Below are 16,621 nucleotides of genomic sequence, written 5' to 3' on the forward strand. Positions count from 1 at the left end.
TGGTGTTGTATCAAGGGGTCCCCTGGCTTTCAGTATCACCCAGACAGGCCACGGAGCAGAGCAGTTAGGCCCAGGCATTGGAGTCAGCCTGGCATGGGTTCAGGTCCGGGCTCTGCCATGCAATGGCTGTGTCTCTGGATAAGGAAACTGCCTCCCTGAGCCTCCATCTCTTCATCTCTATAGTGAAGGGTAGCGGCCCCTGCAGAGAAGGGCTGTTGTGTGGGTTAAGAGATAAAGGTTGTAGGTGCTAAAGGAAAGGTAATGGGACTCCAGGGACTTCAGCATTGTGACAGGAGGTGGCATTTATTGAGGGACAATGATGTCCCCGGGAACTCTGCTTGTTCTTTTTAAACGCTTCATCTCTAGACTTCACAACTGATCCCACAAGTAGGCATCATTAAGTTTATTTTCTAGATTAGGAAGCTGAGCCTGGGGTGGTTTGGGGACTTAAGCAAGGTCACCAGCTGGGGGATGTGGAGCTGGGGGCGGGAGCTGGGCTTATTGATTCCAGAGCTGGCGCCCCTCCTAATACACAGCCCACCCTCCCAGCTCCTCTGAAAGGCCTTACAAGGTCAGACAGATGGGGAGAACCACAACCCCCTCTTCCCCCCTCCCTCCCTCACGCCAACACTTCCTGAGCAGCAGCTCTGAGGCCAGCCCTGTGCTGGGCAATGGATACATCAGATGAACACAGAAGCACTTCCTGCCCCTGAGGCACTCAGCACCTGACGGGATGAGGGGCAGGGCCACTGACCCACTGCACAGAACACATAGGTATCAGTTAGGTTTGCTGCATAACAAACAATCCCTTAATTTATTGGCTTAAAAGAAAGAACAATTTATTATCTCTTCCAGTTCTGGGAGTTGGTTAGGCAGTTTCTGTTACGCTTAATCATTTAGGTACACTCACCTGACAGGTCAGCGGGGCTGGAAGGCCCAAGATGGCCTCAATCACCACATGTTGGTTCTTCTCCACGTGCCCTCAAATCTCCCAGTAGGCAAGACAGGCTTCATTACATGGCAGAGGGCCAAAGAGGCAAAAGCAAAAGCTGCAATGCTCCTCAAGGTCTAGAAGCCAGAGCTCACTTGATGTCAATTCTGCCACATTCTGTTGGTCAAAGCAAGTCACCTTCTATTGCTTGGCCAGTATCTGTGACATACATTTATGGCCCATCAGGTAAGACTTAGTAGTCAGTTCAGAATGAGTGTGAGTGGGTCAGATTATGTCCTAGCTAAGTGGGATCCTAACTATCTAAAATTTTTAAAATTCAGATTAAAGGATGTTGAATTGTGAGGTCATGAGAATGGATCATATCCTTTAAGTGGTGAAGAAACTGAGGCCCAGAAATGGGAAGTGTCTTGCCCAAGTCAGACAGCAAGTTTGGGACCGAGCCAGAAGTGACTCAGGTCCTGGCCGGCCAGCCCATTCCTCCCACTCCTCCCAGAGAAAGCCTGAGGCTATGAATGGCTGGACTCGGGTAGCTGGATAATCCTGCCCAGAAGACATGTGTCTGCTCTGTCCTGTCTCTGCTGTGTTTTAGATGGAGCTCTTCCAGCACACCTGGAACCACATAGGCACTTAATCACTGCCTCCTCTGGTACTAATAGAATCAACCCCATTCTATAGATGGGAAACCAAGGCCGGGAGAGGCAGCTGATTTGTTCAGAGCCTCGCAGCTGGTGGGGACCAACTGCCTGACACCAAAGCTTGAACTTCCTACCCTGGCCCAGAAAGAGCTCAGTCTGGATCCAGGCCCCCAGGGGGTTGAGAGGCAGCCCTGTGGGCCTCAGAGGTCTCAGGATAAAGGCCCCTGTCTAAGTGCTTCAGAGGCCTAGGTGAAGGTAGTAACAGCCAAGGTCCCCTGGAACCAGCTCTGCAAGTGGAAGGCCCCTGAGTGATGCTCTGGTCCATGCCCCCCAGCCCCCTTTTATGGATGGAAAACCTGAAGCCAGACCAAGGCCCTCCTGCTGCACTGGGTTGATGGGGCCTGTAAGCAAGCTCCAGTCAGGCTGGTTGGACAAACACAAGGCTGCTCTGTGGCATTCAGAGAGCACATTTATTTACAAAGCGCTTTACAAACATTAGCTTATGCCTCCCCACAGCCCCCTGCGAGGTAGGTCAGTAGTCATATCTACAGTTTACAGATGGAGAAATTGAGGCACGGAATGGGGGTGTGGCCTACCCCATTTGAAAGAGACCTTCCCACCCCTCCATCAAAAAATAACAAATTAAACAAAAAAGCATTGATCCTCCATCCCAAAACATACTTTCTTCCTCCAAACCCTAGGGGTGGTGAGCACCCCTGGTTTAACAGTGCCCCTTCCCCAGGGGGCGGCCTGATCAGGAGCCACAGGGACCTCAACCCCAGGGGCTGTCGTTCAGCCTTGCAGATTGTCACTGGCTCAGGCTGAGCAGGACCCAGCCAGTGAGGCCTGAGTTACAGGCAGAGGGGGCTGAGGTGACTTCATTCTGCAGACATTGGGTCAAGAAGGGAAGGGACCCCCCACAGGACAGGGTAGGGATGGGCAGATCCTGGTTCAGGAAGCTCAGAGCACATTCAGGGAAGCAGAAATGGGGGGATCATGAGCAAAATATGCCCGGGGCTGCAGGAAGGCAGCGGGTGGAGGAGGGAGCGGTAGTTCCCCCTCGGGGGACCGGTCTGATGTGCCTGCTGGCACATCAGGGCAGAACCCAGTCCCCCCGAGACCCTCAGGGGCTGCGCCAGATGGGATTCTAGATGCCAAGCCCCTGTGCACGCTCTATCTATGTCAAGCCAAGCTGGGTGGAAACCTCGGCCTGGCACGTGCTCTACCGGGCCTCACTCATCTCTGCCAAGGGCTGGGATCTAGTCCAGGGGCCTGGGCCTGGGTCCCCCAGAGCCAGCAGTTCTGAGCCCGTCACCCTGCCAGGCAGTACCAGGCCTCTCAACACAGGCCTGCAGGACCCTGCAGAGACGGACTGAGCTGCAGCCTTGCTAAACTCCTCCTTGGCCCGCAGCCTGCCACTGACGTGGTGAAAGGCCCTGCCCACAGTGGAAGGGGTGCGAAGATGGCCCGGCGCCCACTCCGGTGCTTTCCCCGAGGGGGCTGCAGCTGAGCAGGGTTGAGGGCGCAGGTCTTCCTTGTCAGTCCAGGATGGTGGGCCTGGCCCTGAGTGTGCCATGGGTGCCCCCGGCCAGGGGCCCCTGCTATCTTGACTCCAGCCCCTCCAGGTACTCCAGGGCCACATCATAGCAAAAGTGGTACTGATCCTGCGGAGAGGGGGAGAAGGAATCACCAGCCTGGTCCCTCTCTAGTTCTGGGGGAGAGGGGGCAAGCCTGAGCCATGACCCATCGTTGGGGAGAAAGGGGGAAGTCGGGATAACATTTTGACACCACAGGACTAGAACCCAAGGCCCAACTGTGGGGACCAGATACGGGAGAGGGGTGCTGAAGAGCCTGGCTGGGCATGGACCGGGAAGTTGGAAGTGGCTAAGCACAGGGTGCATGGCCCTCACCAGGGTCTCCACCATATTGGGTTTGTAGTTCCTAAGCGTTTTGGCAGCAAAGAAAACGTCCACCAGGTTGTGGCAGCGGATCATCTCCAGGACCGTGGCGCAGGCGCAGAAGGTGCCGCTGCGGCCGCCCCCATTTCTAAAAATTTGGAGAGACACAAAAGATTTGGGGTGGGGCTGGGGGGCAAATCGGACTCAAAGGTGAAGGGCAGGGCCAGAGAACCCAGAAGGAAAGGGTCAGGGGACCCAGAGGGAGGGGCAGGGCCAGGGAACCCAGAAGGAAAGGGTCAGGGAGCCCAGAGGGAGGGGCGGGGCCAGGGAACCCAGAAGGGAGGGGTCAGGGGCACTGAGATGAGCAGCCAGATGAGAAGGTTAAGGGGCAGAGTCAGAGGATAAGACCAACATCCAAAGTGGCAGGTATCTAGGGACAGAGAGCCTCCAGCAGAAGCAGCAGAGTCTGAGAGAAAGCAAGCCAGACACACTCCAAGAGAAAGACTGAGACAAAGCCAGCTACAGAGGACAGCTGCAGAGCAACAAGCAAAAATCCAGAGAGCAGAATGGAAAACAAACACTGAGAACACCAGTCACTCCCAGTAACACAGCTGCAAACACACAGATACATTCCCAGTCAAATCCACAGCCTCTCACACAGAGACCCTCCCATTACCCCCACCCCTACCCCCTGTTCCCTGTGACCCAGGCTGTGGGGTTCCTCTTGGGAAATGAGGGACAGAGTAGGCCCTAAGCCCCGTTCTCGAAGGATCTCTCCTACTAGAACCAAAAGCCCTTGAGGGTCAAGCCCTGCCTGATTCAGCTCCCTGTCCCTGCGACCCGTGTGCCCAGCCTGGCACTGGGAAGGATCAGTAAGTGCAGAAAGCATGAAAAAGTAGAGGGCAAAGGAGTGATTGTATCCAGACATGAGTGAATAAATGAGGTATGTGAAGGAATGAATGAATGAATAAAAGAAAAAAGTTACACACATGCAGGTATGAACAAAAACTAGAATTCTATTGGCTTAAAGAATGTACTATCATATTATGGGCTAAATGGTTCTGATAGGACTCTCTCTAATTAAACTGTCAAAGTCAAACATCACACAGAGAGTGCTGGGCAGGTGTTCAGGATTGAGTTCACACCCTGGAAAGTGGCTGGGTTCCTCCAGGGAAGGCAGGGCCAACCTCACCTGGCTGGGCAGAGTCTAGGTTGTGCTGTCTGGGAGCCCAGAGTTTTGGTGTCATCCCTGAGGCCCTCTCTCACACTGGACCTCTGCCCCTGGCCCCATGGCGCCCCGACCCCTCCTTCTGCCTTATGGAGGCTGGTACTCACAGGCAGTGCACGACGGTGCGGCCGTCCCCGCTCTCCGCCTGCCACTTGTCCACCGCAGCCAGCAGATGCAGGAAGGCCTTCTTGGAGTCAGGCGTGTCCCGGTACGCGGACCAGCGCAGGAACTGGAAGTGTCGCACCAGGAGATGCCCCTCCTGCAGCTAGGGGTGTGAGCAATCAGCCAGGGAACGTGAGTACCAGGTGTTACGTGGCCCCCTGAGGAACTCAAGGGGGTCATTCAAGGCCGCCCAGCCACCATCCAGGTTCTCACCCTGGGGCTCCCAGACCACTCACCCGAGAGATGTTCTGCACCCGGAAAACACGGGCCACCAAGTCCTCATCCGCTGTGCCCGACACAAACTCCACCTCCATGAGGCCATACTGCTGCCGGCCTGGCTCAGGCCAGTACTGCAGGCACGGCTGGGAGCACGGGCCAGAGAGGAGAGCTGAGCAGAGCCGGCGGGCCGCTGCCGCTCATCCCATCCCACACCTCCCTGCTTGCCCTGGGGCTCCCACGCACCCTGGCCCACCAGCACTCCAGGCCCAGCTTCAGTTCCCACGCACTCTACCATTCACCCACCAGACTGCGGGGCACGCCCGCCCCAGTGCGTTTTGTACCGAAGCACTCAGGTCAGCCGAGACAAACTGCCATGCTGCTAGCCAGCTACACCTAACACGCTCACAAGCACACATACCTACACACCACTGTCTTCTTCCAGGGATAGGCCCCAGGTCACCCCTACCCACCCTGAGCCCTTCTCTCTCGCCGCCTCTGCCCCCCAGCATCAGCTTACAGAGGTGGGGTGTCCCTGATGCTGGGACACAGCTCAGCACCCCAACTCTTGCCCCAGGACCCCTCCCTGGAGTCAGAGTCCTAAATCTACCCCCCTCCAGGCTATAGGCTCAAGACAATGGAGGGACAAAGGAGGCACAGCCCCACACACACATGCCTACGTGGGTCCTCTGGGAAGTTAGTCTGAGGCCCCAGCCTCTACTAGCCTTTTAGCAAGACTCGTCCTTTCTCTGAGCCTCCATTTCTCCATCTGTGAAATGGTCACCAGGCTCCTCCCAGACAACACCATGCTCCATCTGCCTCCCTCTCTGACCAAGCCCCAGGAAGAGAGGATACTACCTTCCTCTTTTGCCTGGGGTCCTGGCAACTCCTTGCATTCAGGCCTTTGCACATGCAGCTCCTTCTCCATGGATCACTCATCCCCCATCTCTTCCCCTACTTAACTCTACCCTTCGGCTCAGGTATTGCCTCTTCCAGGAAGCCCTCCCTGATACATCATCCCCCCAGGCTCTTCTGTGTCCCTATGCCAGCTCCATGGTAGCCCTCTCCCTCTGCTGTCATGATCAGTTTTTGTACCTGCTTCCCCTAGAACGTGAGTTCTGGGAGGGGCTGTGTGTTCTCTTTCTGCCTCCCCACCAGGCTGCAGGGCCTGACAGGGAGTGGTTCATGGGGAAAGGTGGTTGAATGAATGTGCAAATGAGTGACCAGTGAATGACATCCATCTGAGCCTCCCTCTGGGTCTCTCCCCTCCATCTTAGCAAGGGCAGGTTCTTGCCACGTGGGATCCCCCTAGATCCCTGCCCGGGTGCTGGAGCCCATTACCCTGCAGTCTGAGGTCCTTTATAGCAAGTGCCTGGCTTGCAAAGAACCTAGTTAACCATCTTCTCCAGGCAGCCATTAAGAAGCTGTCATTTTTTTTTTTTTTACAGCAAATCATCCTGGCCTCTTGGGACAGGGAGCTGGGGAAGGGGGAACCCAGAGATCAAGAGGAAATGGTCATGTGGAGCTGGAAGACTGGGCATCTGGACCTCCCAGAAGTTCCAGCCTTGGGAGCCCCAAAAGGAAACAGAGGTAGCTAACCCTAGGCTGAGATCACAGAGCCAGTGCCTGAACCAACCTCAGAAGCAACTGTCACCCTCATCATCTTCATCCCTGCCATGCACATGCTAAGCATCCTATGTACATGGTCCTGACAATAACCCCATGAGAAAACAGGTGCTGTGACAGTCCCCATTTTACAGAGAAGGAAACTGAGGCTCCAAGAGGTAAATTAACTCACCCCAGATCAAACAGTCAGAAAGTAAGGAGACTGGAATTTTACTCTGCCTCAAAGGCCCCTATGATGGGCAACTGAGTGGCTGAAAAAGCAGAGGTTCTGGAAGGAGGTGCCCCGGGTAGGGGGTACAGCTCTGCCACTTTCCAGCTATGTGATCCTGGGAAGCCACTTCTCCTCTCTGGGTCTTACTTTTCTCACCTGAAGCCCATAAGCGCAAAGCAGAGTCCTGGGCATACAGCAGGTGCTCAATAAAGAGCAGTTATTTTTCTCCAGTCTGAGCCTCATTTTACAGATGAGGAAACCGAGGCTCTGGGAGGGAGAGTGACAAAGATCACTCAGCAAGGAGATGGCAGAGTTGGGATCCAACCCCTGCCTTTTGAGATGTGCCCTTGAATACACGGAGGTCTGGGGCAGCAGGCAAGCAGCCTGCCCGGCCAGCAGGACCCTCACCCAGGCGGAGTTGGACTGGTGCAGCTGGTTGAGCATGACGATGGAGGTGCACCCGTAGTCGTAGACCAGCCGCCAGAAGTCGGGCGTGGTGCTCTGCAGCGGGTGCAGGGTCACGATGAAGGCTGCGCTCCGCGTGTAGCTCTGCAGGGAAACCAGGACTCAGTGGGGCCTGTTCACCATCCCTGGCGCTGCCGAGCCTTTGCCACAGGCTGTCCTCCCGCCCCACCCACCACAGCTCCGCCCCACAGGACCAGGCTGCCTCCAGGGGCCCAGTGTGAAAGTTGGCCAGCACACTGAGGCCTGAGTTGATAGAGTGAGCCCCTAGGCCTCTAATGCCCAAGCCCACGGCCCCCAGGTGCTAAATAGCAAAAGGTTCTCAATGGGCGGCATCGGGAGCTTGGGCATGGTAGGAGGCTGGCCAAGCTTGCTCCCCGCCTCAGGGCCTTTGCACCTATTCCCACTGCCCGGAACAAATTTCCCAAGTGTTTACAAGGCGCTCTCCCTCATTTCTCTTGTCTTTGCATAACTGTCACCTCCTCAAAGAGGTCCTCCTTACCAACTCATCAAAAATAGCCACACACACACACACCGCCCCCAAAAACCTACATTAAATTCTGGTTGTTTTTGGTAGAAATTACCAGTGACTGACATTCCATTGTATACTCAATCAGAGATTTTAGGGGGTGGCCTGTGTCCAGCACTTTGTAGAGGTTCAATAAATATTTTTGAATAAATAAATCTCTAGGTCCCTTCCACCCCATGGATGAAGAGTCTAAGGCCCCAGCCCAGGACCCCAGACCAGTGACCAGCACTGACTCTGCTCCCTGCTCCCGACTCGCCCTGCCTGGTGGGCTGCCACCAGGCTACCCCTTTCAGTGCTCCAACCCCAAGTCTCCCCTGGTGCCCTGCCTCATCCCACCTGTGCCACGTCCCCCTCCCTCTCTTGACGCTCTTCTCTCACAAGCCCCTCCCCAGGACTCACTGAAGGCTCCTGACAGCCAGACTCCAAAGTTCAGGCCTGGGCACCCAATGGGGCTCCCTGAAGATTTAACCACCCAAAGCAGACCCCAGCAGGCCCCCAGACAAGCTCGCTACAGTCCAAGAATCGGAGCCTCATGGATCCTGCGCCTCCTGGTTCGTGAGCTAACAGGCTGCTCCTGGCTGGGATCAAGTCTGTGAGGTATCACAGCCCCAAGGAAGCTTCTCCACATGGCAGGCCATTCCTCCCCCAGGGCCAGGGAGGCCCAGTGCGACCCCCTTCAGCTCAGAGACTCTCAGGACCTCAGAGAGCCCCCTTTCAATCCCCACCATGTGCGGATGGGCACACTGAGGCCAAAGAGGAAGCTGAGAGGGAGGTCATCTCCCTGCCACATGTAAAAGCCTGTCCCTGATGGGGAGGGGGTGGCCTGTGGCTGGATGGCTGTGTCCAGGAGGACAGCTCTGCCCACCTGAGGCATGAAGGAGTAGCCCATCTATCTAGCCACAGTTAAAGTCACATTCTCCAGTGTCACTGTTTTCTTAAAAAGGTAACTCTGTCTTTAAAAGGTCAAGCTCTGGCTCGACCACCCCAAGACAAGCTCCCCTGGTTCCAGATATCACTTCTCAAGTTCCAACCCAAACTCTTTAAGCCTCCCCAGTCAAAGCCCCTGAATCACTCATCCTACCCCAGGCTGTGCTGGGTCTGATCCTGGAGACAGCCCTGCCTGAACTCCACCATCCAGACCCCTACTCAGGCCCAGGGTAATACCTGAGGAAGAGCACTGGCTTGAGTGCCTTGAATGGAAGATCCTTGAGAGGAGAGGGTCCCATGGGCCTGGTCCCTAGAAAGGTAGAGGGTCTCCCCAACCAGAGCCCTCAGCTCCATTCCCCTGGCTCCTTGACCTTCCCAGATGCTGCTGGGTGAAGGAGTCCCAGAGCCCGCCCCAGCCCCGTGCCTCACATCAGTCAGGGCCGCGTTGATGTAGTTGTTGGGGTCCCCGTCAGTTGAGATGAGGAAGGGCAGGCAGCGGTCAGGAGGCAGGACGTCCATGCTGCGGTTCTTGTCCCGGTTCCGGGGCAGCAGGGCGATACTGCACTCCTCCACGTCCAGCGGTGGTGTGACAGAATTCAGTGTCTACAAGGAGTGGGGAGATGAAAGTGAGGTGATGTCCCATGTTTGCCCTGTGAAGGAGACCGGGCTGGGTTACTAGAGCCATTTTATGGATGGAAAGACAGAGGTCCAGAAGAGAAGGGAGAGAGGTCAGGGACCCAGGCTCCCTGTCTCCAGGCTGTACAGGGCTTGGCAGAGCTCTGGAGCCTGGAGTCCGCCTCCCCTCCACCTGTGTAACTTTAGACAAGCTACTGTATCTGTCAGCCTCATTTTTCCTCAACTGTAAAATGGGATAATACTATGCCTACCTCAAAGAGCTGTTGGGAGGCTAACGTGAGATAAGGTCAAGCCTGGCACACGCACAGCCTTCAGTACACAGACGGCACCATGAGAATCAGCACCAGATGCTTTCAAAGAGCTCAGCCCTGAAACCCCACATCGTCCACAGAGTGGATTCCAGGGACTTGGTAGAGGTGGTCACCTTCCTTGGTCGTGGCCCTGTCAAGAACACCTGGCACAACAGCAAGCCAGGGACTCGGTCATCTCCCCTACCCTCCTGCCTTCGGGCCTCGTGCATCCCAATTCACTGAGTCTCAGTTTCTTTCTCTTGTTCTCCGAGTTCCCTAACAGGGAACCCCAGTCTCTCATGATCCCCAGAACTCGACATCCTTCTCCAGGAATTACAGGCAGTATTTCCTGTGTCATCAATCTGTGCCGATTCTAGAGCACCAAGTACCTGGCATGTGCCATCCTACTGAACCCCGAAAGGAACCCTGGAGTGGAGAGGACATCTGGAGTCTCTACCTGCTCTGTGACCATGCTCAGACTTCACCCATCTCAGTCATGTGAGACCAGCCCCGCCCCCAGAACCAGGCCTGGGCCAATGTGCTCCATCTCTCTGTGACCAGCTCAGAAATGGGCACATGAGAGTCTGGTCTAGGCCTTATGTTGGGACTGTTGGGAACAGGAAGTGCCCTCTTCCAGAGTCTCCTGAAGGCAAAGATGATGTAAACCTGGCACTGTGAGGGGCCAGGGTGTGGCTCTGAGAGTGAAGCCAAAAGTAGAGGACAGCAGAACCAAAAATGGACAGAGACTAAATCTTGGCATCATTATTTGAGCCCCTGGATCCAGCCTTAACTGAAGCTGCACCATCCTTAGACTTTCCAGTTACAAGAGCCATTGAGTTGTATTTTCGTCACTTGCAACCAAAAGAATCTTAATGAATACTAACACTTCAAGGGCAATAATAAACATCTTTCTTTTCAGGAGAAGAAAGCTGAGGCTTAGAGAGGTAAAGTGACTGATTCAAGGTTACTCACAGCTCTTAACTAGGTAAGTCAGGATTTGATCCCAGGTTTATCTGATTTCAAACCCTGGGCTCTTAACTCTTAGATGCACTACCTCCTCCACTGTCTCTAAGTCCTTCCTAGTAGCCCAACTCTCCATCCTGCTTGGCCCTCAGTGACCTCTACAGCACTGAGGACCTCCCAATATGCCACACACACGCACGCGCTCACCCACTCACGAACCACATCCATAAACACACACTCATGTCCCACCTGGAACTCCTCCCGCAGCTGGGAGGAATTACTCTGAGGGTCAATGCGGATCATCTCTTTGTAAGTGGCCTTGAATTCGCTGACAGGGATGGTGGTCTCCCCACACAGGCAGGCCTCCAGGATTGCATCATGGATGAAGATGTACTGCTCCTGGAACCGGAGGTAAGAATATGAGGAAGCAAGAGGGGAACAGAAGCTAGAGATTTTGGGGTGGTGGTGGGGGCGGGGGGCGGGGGAGGGAGCTCAAGGTTGAGGCCAGGGTGCTCTGAGGTGGAGTCCAACCACATGTTACTACAGGTTGGACCCACCATACTTGAAGCAACCTTCCTGGACCCAGTGTTTGTTCACTTATCTCGTATTTCATCTCTGTAATGACCCCACGAGAAGCTCTGAAGGCGAGGGGACAGCCCTGGGTCACACATCTAATGAGAAGACAAGCCTGGTACCTGGTATGTCTTATCTGCAGAACCTATGACCTTGGCCCAGTGCTGTCTGATCTCACCCAACTGAACACAGTGGAGCTGAGTCCGGGAGACCCTAAGAGGCTGGCAGGCCCAGTTCAGGGATAGGAAAGAGCAAGGAAAAATCCTAGGACCCCCCCTCTGACACACTCCACCGTGGTGACCTTTGTATAGACGGGAACTGTGTCCTGGAGGGGCAGTGGGGAGAGGGCTGCACCCCCACCTCAGTCTGGATCATGTTGACGCGCCGGGAGCAGAGGGTCTTCACACAGTTGTAAATGTCCACGACGCCCTCACATTCTGCCATGTCCAGCATCACATCCAGAACGATGTAGCAACCTGTGCGGCCAGTGCCCGCGCTAGGGAGAGAACGGCCCGGGCCAAGTCAGGGCCTTGGGGAGGGAGCCCGGGACCAAGCAGAAGAGAAGAGGGCGCCTGGGGCCCCTGGCCATATCTACACCACACAGGGGAGGGGGGACACAGGAGGAGCCCGGGAGAAGGCTGATGGAAGTGTTCCAGTGAGATGTGATAGAGGACAGAGCTGGGGCTGGGCCTTGGGGAAGGAGAGGGAAAAAAGGGGGAGGGAGAATGGGGAGGAGAAACCAGTCCAACTCAGCAACTTTGACTGGGGGAGAGGAACAAAGGTGATGCTCAGAGTTTAATCCCAGAATGTTCTGGCCTCCTGGCTGTCCCCAAATCTCCTACACATCCTTCAAAGCCCCACACACTCATACCCACTCACATACTTGGTGGAGCCTCCTGCAGATGTCATTCTTTTGAGTTCCCAGAGCAATTTGGGTGGGCTTTTACCAAAACCCCCTTCCTGCTCCATGGTTCCTGTTTATGTGGCTGTTTCCCTATCTGACTGGGAGCTCCTCTAGAGCTGGGCTGGGTCAGACCCACCTCTGGGGTCCTCACATTCAGCACCAGGTTGAACAGAGTTGAGAGGTGGGGAAGAGAACAAAGATGACACCAAGATTTCAAGCTTGAAAATGACAGTAGCGAAGTGTTGGCCAGGACACACAGCCATTGGGTCTCTCATACACCACTGCTGGGGGCTTGAATTAGTGCAACCACTTTGGAAAACTGTCTTGCAGTGTCTAGTAAGGCTGAACATTTACACACAGCAATTCCACTCCTATGTACATTCCTCCCAGGAATGCATGTGTGTGTCGGCCAAAAAACACGTAATAGAGCATCTTTAGCAGCACTGTTCACAATAGCTCAAATCTGGAAACTACCCAAATGCCTATTAGCAGCAGAATGGATAAATACATTGTGAATTATTCACCCAGTGGAATACAACACAATATAGATGAAACTTACAAACGTGAGGTTGAGGGAAAGTCAGGCTCCAAAGGCACCTGCTGTATGATTCCATTTATACAAAGTTCAAAAACATGCAAAACGAATCTATGGTTTAGAAGTCAGGCTAGTGATCGCGCTGGGAGGCAGGAGGTGGGTACAGACCAGAAGGGGGCTCCAGGGGCTTCTGGGCACTGTTAATGTTCTGTTTCTTGATCTGGGGACTGCTGGGCACTTCACAGGTGTGTGCTTAATGAATTTTTGTGCAAATTCATGAAGTTGTATCTGCACTTATTATTTATGTACTTTGCTTTAAGTATATTTTACATCAATAAAGTTTTATTCTAAAAAGATTACCTTCCAGAGGCCTCAAGGAATCAAAGAGAAGCTGGTTTGGGGGTGACAGGGCAGGGAGAGGAACGAGCCTGCCATGTGGCGTTTGGGGATCTGATAAGAACTCAAGCCGAGGAGCCAGGACAAGAAACAGAGGCCAAGGACTTGTGGCCCAGGGGATCCCCCCCCAAAAACAAAGCCACAGGGTCAGAGGTTAAGTTCTTCAGCGGGAGCTGGGGCAGAAACAGGAGAGGGCACTGGGCTCCCACTTAAGAGGCAAGAGGAAGATGTGGAGCCAGGAAGGATGCAGAGGAGAGAGAGGAAGGCTAAGTGAGGTCATGGAGCCAACCAAGGCAGGAGCAGGAGAGGAAGGAGTGAAGGTCAAAGCTGCAGAGGGTGTGAAGACCGAGGGGTGAGGAGAGAAGGAGAGGTCCCTCCCCGCACTTGGGCCAAACCCAACATGCAGGGGTGCAGCGCACACTTGCTGAATGCAAGCAAATGGAACTCAGTCCTGCTGAGCACCTCGTCAACCCTTCCGCCCTTCCATGTCTCCAGTGCCTCCTTGGCATCTGGACGAGGGGCCTCCACTGGTCTTGAGGAGCACATGAGAGTGCCAACCTCAGAGCCAAAGCTCGAAGGGCAAAGGGCCCTTGGGTCTCATTCTCTCCTGTCCTCTGTCTCTGAGCAGGATGGACCCAAACCCAGGCTCCTTTCAGGACCCTGAACCACCCTACTCCCAGCCCGTCTTCTCCCTGGGATTCCCAGCGCCCCACCTGCAGTGGATGACAATGGGCCCTGCATCAGGTGGGGTGGAGGCCTTCACACGCCGGATGAAGGCCAGCAGCCCCGTGGCGTGGTAGGGGACGCCGTGCTCCGGCCACGCCGTGAAGTGGAACTGGCGGACCTCGTGGCGGGCAGAGTAGCCTCTCTGGGGAGACAACAGTAGTAACAGTCAGAGGTGCTGCTGGCGTCTATTAGACACCTGCTGTGTGCCAGGCTCTGCGGCCAGCAGCTCGCCGCAGGAACGCAGCTCATCCCAGTAAGACTTATGAGGCGGGTATTAATGACTCCTTGTCCGAGCGAGAAAACTAGGGCCCCACGAGGAGAAACTGCCTGCCCAACGTCAGACAGGACAGATATCATGCAGGAGTGGGGCCGGGATCGGCCTGAGGCCAAGCCTGCGCTATTAAACACCCATCTCTGCCACCTCTATTACACAGCAGCCCGAAGAGATCCTTTTGACTCTCTGGGTCTTAGTCAAAGGGGGAAAACTGCCTCTCCTCTGGGGATTCTATAGAGGATCAAATGGGACCACAGTCAGGAGGACCTGGCCATCCCTGGACCTGTGTATTCTCATGAGTGATGTAACCACTCTGAGCCTCACTTTCCTTATCTGTAAAATGGGGCACATGGTAAAGGCCTAATCTCACCGAGCTTTCCAGGGCTAAAACAGTATGTGTAACAGGCTTAGCACAGCACCCAGCACAGAACAGGACCAACCCCTGGCAGCCATCCTCATCCTCATTCTCACCATCTCCACTCCCTCTTGGAGCTGCCCGCAAAGATGCTACCTTTCGATCTTTCCATCGTGCTCCCAGCAGTTACTGAGTAACTGCCTTGCTGTGGATGCAGCGGTGCCCTCCCCACCCTCTGCTCCTGGGCTGTGGGAGGTGGGCTCTGCCCTGCCTCTCAGGCACCCCTGGAGGGTCCAGGTGACGCCCAGAGACTCACCCGCTCCAGGGCAAAGCTGCGCACCACATACTCGGCTAGAGTCTCCGTCTTCACCAGCGTGATTTTGATGTCCCCGTACATGTCTGAGTCCTCCGGCCAGTACCGCGAGCATTTCACCTGGAGTCCCCACAGGGCAGGCTCAGTGGGCTCTTCACTGCCCCCTGGCCTGCCACGCCCCCTCCCCCACGGCCCCGCTTACCCTGCCCACCTCCACCAGCTTGGTGATCATGACAATGCTGGAACAGTGCTCCTGCCACACCATGCGCCAGAAGTCATAGACCATCTCAGGTTTCGGCCCTGGGGGCGCAGAGGGCATTTGTCCCTGAGGCCAGTTCTCTGCCGAGGGCCAGCACACCAGCGCCCTGCACCACCACCCCAAGCTAGGAGGGCTTCATGCTCACCCCACAAATACCCCACCGAAGCCAACTCATGCCTGTTGAGCCCTAGGGGTGGACATTATCATAGAGGCCCTGCCTGGAGACCCTGGTTATCCTGAGTGGAACCCAGAGGGCAGAGATGGAGGGCCGGGGCACAGGCAGGAGAGACAGATGGACAGTCAGGGGGGAAAAACACAGCCAGAGAGACCCAGGCAGCCCCCAGACCAAGAGGCACAGTCTGCCCCAGTGAGGACCGAGCCTGGCTGGCCCTTTTGCATGCAGACAGACAGCAGGACCAGGAGCCACAAGTGGACTGCACACATCAGGGAGACACAGACACAAAGAGGGGGCGGAGACTGACGGCTGGATCCCAGAAGACCAGCCAGAGAGCAGGGCTCAGACAGAGAGACAGATGGGAGGCAGACAGGGAGTCAGGCAGATCAGCAGGGAAGGCAGGGAGGCAGGCAGAGGGCACTCAGCACACTGGGGGGCGCAGCGGCAGCGGTGCCAGGTACCTTGAGTGGCTATGAAGTGGTTTGACCTGTGGTAACCCTGGAACAGGAGAAGAGGGCGTGTTAAGACCCCAGAGGGCAGCCCCTCACTTGCTTAGGCCTCTCTGCCCTCCTCTCCCAGCAGCTGCACACCCCTCCCTCCCTCCCTCCCCAGGGAACTGCACCCTACTCCTGACCAGGGTGACCCTGTCCTCCCAGTGCCCAAGTAAGGACGGAAGCACAGCTTGGACACCAGGGTCTTGGGTTTAAGCCCATCTGTGCTCTGTGACCCTAGGGAGGACACTTTATGGACCAAGAGGGTCTCTCCATCCATAAGTTGGAGATGATTATCCACAACCTGCTTACAACCTGGCTGCTGTTTGGAGACAAATAAACTGCAGGGGGACCCTGCCCTGTTCCCAAAGCCCTGGAGGCCCTAAGCAACCCCACACCCCCGGCTGGGTCTTGTCAGCTATCCCAGCCCCGTCAGGACAACCAGAATGGGCACCGCCCCCCCCCCCACTACTTCAGCCCCCCAGAGCGTGGGGTAGCTAGATGAAGGTTTCAGGTTAGGAGCCAGTGAGCACAGGAGTTACCCATGGCCCTTAGAGAAAATGTCTTTTAAATCTTTAAAATCAGTAATGATAATAATAACAGGAATAAATCATTAAAATAATCATTTATTAAAATAATAATAAATCTTTTCAGGCCCTATTATGGTCACGTACTGTGCTAAGCACTTTACCTGCATCATCTCTCACAAAAGAGCGGTCAAGAGCTACTTCCTCCTCCATCCCAGGGCCCTCAGGCTGAGAAGAGGAACCAGCCAGACTCCACCCTGGCCCTGGGGACCTAGTGCCCAAGAGGTCCTGGCAAATCCCTTTACCTCTCTATGCCTGTATTTTCACATCTATGAAATGGAAATAACTATAGTATTTC

At 55.2% G+C, this 16,621-nt stretch overlaps 1 protein-coding gene across 6 annotated transcripts in view; it reads right to left on the bottom strand.

Moving 5' to 3' along the window:
* Positions 1–2,038: 2,038 nt before the first annotated feature.
* PTPRU (protein tyrosine phosphatase receptor type U) overlaps positions 2,039–16,621 on the bottom strand; it is a 78,802-nt gene continuing 64,219 nt past the window's right edge. For 4 of the 6 annotated variants that reach the window (XM_074377011.1, XM_074377007.1, XM_074377009.1 and 1 more), the window contains 12 exons: positions 15,707–15,743; positions 15,014–15,111; positions 14,815–14,931; positions 13,857–14,011; positions 11,669–11,804; positions 10,985–11,134; positions 9,276–9,449; positions 7,337–7,477; positions 5,112–5,237; positions 4,821–4,978; positions 3,498–3,633; positions 2,039–3,251 (listed from right to left, as the gene is read on the bottom strand). In XM_074377011.1, coding sequence (XP_074233112.1) covers positions 3,189–3,251; positions 3,498–3,633; positions 4,821–4,978; positions 5,112–5,237; positions 7,337–7,477; positions 9,276–9,449; positions 10,985–11,134; positions 11,669–11,804; positions 13,857–14,011; positions 14,815–14,931; positions 15,014–15,111; positions 15,707–15,743 — 1,491 coding nt within the window. In that variant the 3' untranslated portion in view covers positions 2,039–3,188. The remainder of the gene's footprint in view (positions 3,252–3,497; positions 3,634–4,820; positions 4,979–5,111; positions 5,238–7,336; positions 7,478–9,275; positions 9,450–10,984; positions 11,135–11,668; positions 11,805–13,856; positions 14,012–14,814; positions 14,932–15,013; positions 15,112–15,706; positions 15,744–16,621) is intronic. The other 2 variants (XM_074377010.1, XM_074377008.1) reach the window with 1 other exon arrangement.

This window comes from Camelus bactrianus, chromosome 13 (genome assembly GCF_048773025.1).
Source record: "Camelus bactrianus isolate YW-2024 breed Bactrian camel chromosome 13, ASM4877302v1, whole genome shotgun sequence".
Taxonomy (NCBI): domain Eukaryota; kingdom Metazoa; phylum Chordata; class Mammalia; order Artiodactyla; family Camelidae; genus Camelus; species Camelus bactrianus.